This window comes from Zalophus californianus, chromosome 9 (genome assembly GCF_009762305.2).
Source record: "Zalophus californianus isolate mZalCal1 chromosome 9, mZalCal1.pri.v2, whole genome shotgun sequence".
In the NCBI taxonomy this organism is placed as follows: domain Eukaryota; kingdom Metazoa; phylum Chordata; class Mammalia; order Carnivora; family Otariidae; genus Zalophus; species Zalophus californianus.
The window spans coordinates 61,226,392-61,234,950 of NC_045603.1; the positions used below are offsets into that span (position 1 = coordinate 61,226,392).

General features: G+C 47.3%; 1 protein-coding gene across 1 annotated transcript; it reads left to right on the top strand.

Moving 5' to 3' along the window:
- The first annotated feature begins 3,363 nt into the window (after nt 1-3,363).
- Nucleotides 3,364-8,167, top strand: LOC113922346 (keratin, type II cytoskeletal 2 oral-like). Its single transcript, XM_027594273.1, is given in 9 exon segments — nt 3,364-3,431; nt 4,025-4,085; nt 4,614-4,709; nt 5,418-5,582; nt 5,933-6,038; nt 6,041-6,057; nt 6,595-6,815; nt 7,542-7,576; nt 7,908-8,167. Coding segments are annotated over 9 exon segments (1,029 nt in total).
- The last annotated feature ends 392 nt before the right edge of the window (nt 8,168-8,559 follow it).

Consider the following 8,559-nt stretch of genomic DNA (forward strand, 5'->3'; position numbering starts at 1 on the left):
TTAGTGGAATGATACTGAAAACAATGGTTTATATGTAACAACACACTAATACCGTGTTTCAACTGTAGACACAGAGAGATCTGGGGAGATGAGGGCCTAAGGGTATCTCTTGGGTTTGGCTTTTAGGAAGCCAGCAGGAAATGTACTCTCAGGAGTGTGGTGCCCATGATGCAGGGATTATGTGCAGAGCAAGATTTCATTGGTTTAGGAGTTGACCAGTGATGGGGAAATGGACACTGTGAATTTGGATTACCCTTCTGAGATCTTTAGTTGAGAAGGGGAAGTGACAAACAGGATAATAGCAAGACGGTGTCATGGGGTCAAGAGAGGGAATTTAAAGATGGGAAAGACTTGAGCATAGAGGAGAGATTGAGGATATGGTGGGAAGGATGGTAACTGATGAGTGAAGAACTAGAGGAGGTGGTTCCTTGTAGCCCCGTACAAGAGGAAGTCTTCTTATAGCCCTGTACAAGAGGAAGAAAAATAAAGTGGGTGTGGAGGCAGGTAAGAGTGAAGGCATGGAAGAGGTGCCAAAAGGAGATCACTTCTGACAACCTGAATTTTCTCAGGGAAGTAGAAAGCCAAGTCATCTTCTGCAGGCAGGAGTTGGGGACTGTGAAGAGGCTGGAGGAGAGTAGTGGAAGTTTGGGGCAGAGGTTAAGGCCATGAACAAGAAGCTGACAGGACAAGGGAGGGGTTGAGCACCCAGCCAAAGTGGAGATCAGGACTCTGTTGTGCCCTAGATTCCATATTTGTGTGATTCCCCCAGCAATGCTCAGCTTTTGTGATAGGAGGGGAAAGGAAGGTTGTAGCTTTGTCCTAGACATGGAACTTTGTTAGGCTGATGGTGGAAGAGTTAGTGGCATAAGAAAATGGAGGATGCTGGTGAGAAGGTTGTTCAGATGGTCACTAGACTCGTCCCATGAGGGATGGGACAGCATTAATTTTGTTCTCCATTCCCTACCATCTGGTCAGTGCCTGGCACATAAGAGATGCTCAAAAAGTATTTGTTGAATGAATGAGTAATACTTAGGTTGGGAAGAACAAGAAAAGAGGCCAGGAGAGGGCTAACAGACTAGGAGAAAATGAAGAGATGAAGACAATGGAAGTATTTATAAGAATGACGAGCAGGTGTGGTGGGAGGTAGGTGAAAATAAGCTGAAGGATGAAAGGTTGTGGCCATAGAGTGGGGATTTGGGGTTTAAGCTTCCAAGAGGGAACAGTTTTTTGATGATCAATGGAATGGCCCTGAGTGTGTGGCTGAGGTGGAGGAGGAAGATGAGTGTAATGGAGAAGACCAAGGAATCCCCAGGCTGGGATATGGGGTGGGTCATGCTCTCAGAGGCAGAACTCTCCATGGATGATGGTGAGGAAAAGTGGGGGAGCATCATGGGATCCCAGAACCCCAAGGGTGGGAGAAACCTCAGAGGTGGTTTGGCCCAACTTCCCACTAAACAATAGCAAGAAATTTGTTTGGAGGGAGTGGCAAGGCCTTAATATTAAAGTGGGGCACTGGGGAGGGGGGAAGGAGCAAGGGGCAGAAGTGGAAGGGCATTAGAGGTCAAGAGAGAAACTCATTCTTCTAGAACAGGAAGCCTCATCATTTTCTGGGTAGGAGAGTGACATGTTGTAAGTGGTATTTGCATAAGATCATGTTAGCAGCGATGTAGGAGTGGGTGGGAGCAAGGAGAGACTAAAGGCTCTGGGTGGGTCTTTGGGGGAGAAGTGAACCACATCCAATTCTATGACCCACCACAGTTTGCCGGGTTGCCATGACCAGCATAATTTCTTCCCACACAACGGGTCAGGCTGGTACACACCCCTGCATCTGTGTATATATCATGCTCCCCTGTGTTGCCTTCAGTAGCTTCTGACAATCCTGCTTCGAATGAAGCTACAATGTTTGCTGCACAGACTGGTTCCTGCAAGTCTCTTCATCCTAACATGGGATGCTGTCTGTCTTCTTCATCAAATTGGCTCATGATGCTTCCTCGGGGAAGGCTTCCATGGCTAACATCCCCCCACAGTTCCCATTTCCTTCTCCTGTAACTGCAGTAGACATGTGGCTATCACTGGCTCTGTCCATGCTTGTCTTGTGTTCTGAGTGAGAGTGTCAGACTGTTTGCCTCCTAGGTATATAGAACACATCTTCTCCTTCCTCTGAACTCCTTGTTCTATGATGTAATAGATGCTCAATAAATGCTGGAATAGACCTGCTTTTTCTTAAACTTTAGCTCTCATGCTGTCTTGTGTGCCTTGCAATGAGTATGTTTCCCACAAATCTTTGAGAACTGACTTGCCATCCTGTGAGCTATTCCCATGGTGCTGTCTATAGACGCAAGGCATGGTGTTGGGTCCACACAGATGCTGAGGTGTGAACCAATGTGTGTTCCAAGCTCAGTGTAAGCTCCTACTAGAGGCAAGAAGAACTCTGTAAACTCTAGTACACTTGGGCTTGTCTGCCTCCCTCTCTGCCCTCCCTCCCTCTCTTCATCCCCTCCCCTCCCTCCCTCGCTCCAACCCTCTCTTGCTTCCCCTCTCCCTCCCTCCCTCCTTCCCTTTCTTTCTTCTTCTACCACATGTAACTAGAAGGTACTCAAGTCCCTCACACAGGGTCAGATGGCAGTGGACTCAGGTCTGACACCCCATCATGACTTCCTTTCTTTCCAGAGGTGATGCCACAGCAGCCTGGAGTGCTCCAGCTCTCTTACCCTCTCTCTAAGGAAGGCCTTCCCTATCCCTCCCACTGTATTGTGTCCTTTTCCTTGGCCCGTGTTCACCAGAAACCAGATTCTGATCTCTCCTTGTAGCTAGGATGGCTGTTGCTATTACCACAAGTGTGGAGTTCTTAATGAAATCACCTGTGTTTTGTTTATTTTGAGGACAATGCAGCCTCTCTCCCAGGCCCCTGAGGGGGTCAGGCTGTCACACAAGCCTCCAAGGTGGGGTGTGCGGGGGCTTCTAAGGGGTAAGAGAGTGTGGGAGTTTAAGGGAGGTTCAAGGCGTTCTGATCAGTTGGGTCCCTTCTCCCACCCATGGGCTATCCGGTTGCATTTCCTGTACACTTAAAATGGGGCTGATACACAGGTGGCATTTTTAGCAGAGAGGAAAACCATGCACACAAATGGCAGCTTCTTTAACAGTCTGTGTCTTAAAACCCTATCTGGATCTCACAGGTACAGGCCTCTGTCCTGAGCTTGGGGTAAGAGATGGTCTGGATGGGAGGAATGTCCTAAGGGACAAGGCTTTCTTGTCCAGTGTGACAATAGAGGTGGGACACATACAGGGACCCACATAGAGGGGCAGCACCAAAAGTAGGAAAAGTTGGGCAGCCATTCATTCTACAAAACCTATGAGCCCACCATGGGCCAGGCACTGTGCAGGGCAATGGGGGCACTCTTGGACCAGACAGATAAGATCCAGCCCCCATGGTGCCTATTGTCGAGGGGACAGGGCTACAGCCTTCATGCAGGGAAGAGGAAGGATGGGAATGCAGACAGTAGGACCTATAGGAGCCTGAAAGGGGGAGGCTTCCTGGAAGGGGGACCAAGGAGGCATATTTGAAAGGGGAAGAGACCTGGTGTGGGAGTGAAATAGGGGATGTGGGGGCCACCAGGGCAGCTAGTTGAACAGGTGTAGGTGGGAGGGGGCCTTGGGAATGACCACAGGCTTTTGCTCATAAGGACTAGGCTGATTTCCTTGCAGTGGAGAATCCAGAGATCTGCATGAATGTGTTGTCCAAGGATACGAGGGGTTATGTGCCAATTCCATCACATGTTTTGTCTTCTATTTCCAGGATTCTGGAGTGTCAGAAATGGGGTGCCAGTGTGCTCTTAAAGGCCTTACAATTGTAATAAAGCATGCTACTCAACTAGCTTTAGCCTGATCTTATCCAGGGAATAGTCACCTGCAGCTCTACTCCAGGTTACATACCACCTCCTGGAATAAACACCTTTCCCTGGACACAGGTGCACATACCCTTGGCTCAGCCACCCTCGAACATGACCTCTCTCCTTTCTTGTAGGTATGACAATGAGCTTAACAAGCTCTCAGAGGCTGAGAATGACTTCATGGTTCTGAAGAAGGTGAGCAGGCCAGTGGGGAAGAACAAGCCAGCACAGGGCTCCTCCCATGGCACAAGGGAAGAGGGGGATGGTGGCATCTTCCCAGGGGTGTCAGACTGGATAGAACTTTGTCCAGAGCAGGATTCCAAGTGTTGTCCTGTTGTTGATGGCCAGAACCAAGGACAGTGCCAGCCTTGCATTTGAGCCTATGCCCTGAGGCCTTTTTTTTCTGTAGGTAAGATTTGTCTCAAGCGTGTTTGGCTCAACAGGTGCAAAACTGCTTTGAGCCAGTCCTTACACATTACAGTTTATTGCCAACTATTAATAACTACCACCCTAACTATCCAAGCTACAAAAATTGATAATAATGATCTTTTCTAACACTGAGCTCAATTATCAAAACTCTCTACTGCAAGTGTAAGTTCTGGTTTAAGTGGTTTTTTGCTTCCTCAAACATGTAAACATGATATCAATATTATTAAATGCAATGGTAACTAATGAGAGTAATATTGAAGATAAGAAGGCGGATTCTTTGTTTTTTACTTTCAGGATGTGGATACATCCTACATGACAAAAGTGGACTTGGAAATAAAAATGGAGAGTCTGACCAGTGAAGTCAACTTTCTGAGAGCCCTCTTTAAAACTGTAAGGACCGGGGCGCCTGGGTGGCTCAGTTGGTTAAGCGACTGCCTTCGGCTCAGGTCATGATCCTGGAGTCCAGGGATAGAGTCCCGCATCGGGCTCCCTGCTCAGCAGGGGGTCTGCTTCTCCCTCTGACCTTCCTCTCTCTCATGCTCTCTACCATTCTCTCTCTATCTCTCTCAATAAATAAATAAAATCTTAAAAAAAAAAAGAAACTGTAAGGACCTTTATACTTTCTTCTAGGTGGAAGCCATGACATGGGGTATCAAACCTTGCTTGATTCTGGGGAATTCAGCTTCCTTTGTGAAATCTATTTGGCAGCAAACATTTGCAAAGTCTTTCCCATCTTTATCCCTATTTCTTCTTCATTTCTTCAATTTTACAACTCCTTAATCATATTGCTTATGTTCTCCCTCTTCTCTTTCCCATGGCTTCAGGCTTTCAGAATCTGCAGTCCATGCCTTTAGAATCTGCATGTACATAGACTCCCAAGGGAAATGTGTAAAAGGAGAGTTAAGGGCAATCCCTCACCACCTGCTTGGAATTTTCTTGCTGCCTGGTTTCTGGATCACTGTCTTGTCACCTTCCTTTCCCTTCAGTAAGATTCAGTTTTCTAGACCCCACAACATTCCTGAGTCAGTGCTTGGAAGGTTCAGGGCATCCTAGAGAGTTGGTGACACTGCCCAATGGTGTGCTCCTGTGTGCATGTAGGAGTACAACCAGGTTCTGTTGGAATCCAGTGATATGTCCATCATCCTGTCCATGGACAACAACTGGCATCTGGACCTGGACAGCATCATCACCGAGGTCAAGGCCCAGTATGAGGGGATCTCCCAGAGGAACAAGGCAGAAGCTGAGGGGCTATACCAGGTTAAGGTAAATAAGGGTCCCTTCATCAGTCTAGACTCACAAGCTTTTTCCAGGGCTCCTGCTCCTTTACCTCCAGCCCCTCCTGGCACCATCCCAGATAATGCACACTTTGTTCAGTGGAAACCCACCGAAATATCTTTCACAAATACCTATAACTTGCAGTGTTTTTCATTCTACTGCCTGATATCTTTAAAGGCAACTGTGATTTTTAGTTAAGTGATCCTTTCCATTCTAAATGCTTGGTGGACTTCCATGGAATATTAGGACTTTCTGGATTGACTGCACCTCTATTCTTTTCATACACATGTATTTGAGAGTTAGGGATAATTTCTCCCTAACTGCTCATTACCTTCCAGCTTGGGGAGCTGCAGACTACAGCTAGCAGGTATGGTAATGACTTGAGGGGCACCAAGAATGAGATTGCAGAGCTCAACAGGATGGTCCAGAGGCTGCGGGCCAAGATTAGAGCGTCAAGAAGCAGGTGAGTGTGACTCCCCAAGGCCTGGGATGGTAACTCTGATGACAGTGGTGCTCTGAGATGCCATAGGGGCACCTGGACCCAGCAGGCTGGAAAGCCTTTCAGGTCCTTATTGGAACCTACAATGGAGCTTCCAAGGTAATACCATACAGAGCGATGGCTTCATGTATGTTACCTTTACTCCCACCCACCGTCTTCAAGATAGAATGATTTTCCCTCATGTCATTGGTTGTGGCTCCAAGACTTCATGAAATATGTGGGGCTGAGTTACTGGGGTCTCATACCATGGATTATCCCTCTTTAACAGATTGGGAAGCAGGTGATCAATATCTCTGGGTAAGGATTCAAATGACCATTGGAATTTCCTAACATAGTGTAGCTATATGGGTATGAATGATATGGGAAGAAGAAGTTAGCACGGTCAACCACACAGCATGCAAGTTAGAAGTTTTCATTAAGAAGACAGATGGAGACCTGTGCTCACCTGCCATGTGCCCAGGTAATTTTAGAGATTCAATCCTTCTCTTCTTTCTCCTTCAGAATACTAACCTGCAGGCAACAATTGCTGACACTGAACAACAGGGTGAATGGACCCTCAAAGATGCTCAGGCCAAGTTGGCAGAGCTCAAGAAGGCCCTGCAGCAGGCCCAGGAGAACTTGGCCTATCTCCTGTGTGACTACCAGGAGCTGATGAACATCAAGTTGGCATTGAATGTGGAGATTGCCACCTACAAGAAGATGCTGGATGGTGAGGAGTGCAGGTGGGTAGGGATTCTGGCCAAGGCAAGGAGGACAACTTGAGAATCAAGTTTCAAAGGATTGTATGGTCCTTGGTTAGACACAGTGGCAGGGGACAAAGGAGTGTCTCAACAAATTCTTGATTAATTGAATTATACTGCCTAGCACTCTCCTTTTTGGGCTCAGGGACACCAACTTTATTTGTTAGACCTGAATGCTTAGAGCTTCCCAACAGGCATGTAGTGCACCCTAAAGGCCAATGTCAGCCAATCCTGATATGGGGGAGAATACAGATGGGTACTAGGTGGTCCTAGTAGCCTGCTTCTCCTATTCTCCAAACTGGTTTCCATTTCCCTCCACATCAGTCACTCTTCTTTGCCTCTCCATTTCTGGCACAGATAAGAGTTGCATCACTTTTGGTATAGGCTAGGCACTGTGCTAGACACTCTTTATGGCTTAATTTACTCTTCTCAACAAACTGATGAAGAAGTATATTATTCCAGTTTTGCCAGTGAGGGAACCAAGGCCAAGGTGTTGGCAGAGTCAAGTATCCAGAGACACATTATATCTCTATTTCTCTGTATCCCCATCCTAGAACCCCAGGGAAGCCCTTCTCATGTCTAACTTAAATCCCTGATGCTGCAGCTCATATTACTGTACTCTGGTATCCCAGAGGATAATTCTGAACAGAGATGCTGAGAGGAACCACCATGAGGTTTCCATGATATTTATTTTGTTTTCCTAAACAGGATGTCTGGGGAGTGTCAGAGCCCAGTGTGCATCCGTGAGTATCTTATGCACTCTATTTCTATTGTTTGACATGAATTCTCATGACTTTGCTTCAGCTCCTCTACCCACAGATTGCTTTTTCTATCGCCTGATTGCCGGAGTAAAAGAAAGAGAGGGGCAAAGGGAGAGCCATATTTGGGTAGGACTTATCTAATGTCCTGTGCAGTGCATGTCCTGGATTTGCCTTCAGACAAAGAACTCCCTCCCATGGGAGGGTGGTCTCTCCTCTTTTTGGATTTTTCTCTGCCACTCATTCCTTAGATAGGAATGCATGCAGTGGGCATTTAGACAGACTGGTGACACTGAGCGGCCCATTTTCTTTGCAGTTGTGGTCAGCCACATGCCCAGCAGCAAGAACATTAGCACTGGGGGCAGCAGCAGCAGCAGCAATGGCATCTGGGGCAACAGAGGTGACCAGGGCATCCGAGGGGACAGTGAGTCCACCAGCATGGGGAAGGGCATCCAGTCCAGAAGCACAAGCACCTCCACAGATCATAGTCCCAGACTGGGCAGCTCCTCCTCCTCCTCAGCTAGGATTGTGCAGACTGCCACCAGCAATGACAGGCGCTCCTGCATCAGATACTGAGACTGAGCCCTGATGCACGACGGTAGAAATTTCCCCTGCCTTTAACCACACCTCTCTACAATTGCTCCTCTCTCCCCAGGGTTGGTGATACTATACTCTCATCTGCTTGGAGGCTCAAAACCAAGAAGGGGCCCAGGTAGACACTGTCAAGTTAGGAGTTTGTTCCTGAGCCCATCACTCATCCCACTACCACTTATTGTCCCCTTGTATATAAACTCTGCCTTGCCTCCTCTCTGCTCTGTTTCTTTTTCTTCATTAAACTGCAATATATGATGATGGATTTGACTCTCTGAGTTTTTCAGAGTAATAGGGACCCATGATGTTTTCTGAATCAGAGGGCAACACACTCAAAATGTGACCTGCAGGAAGTTATGCTAGCAGCTGTGCATGGA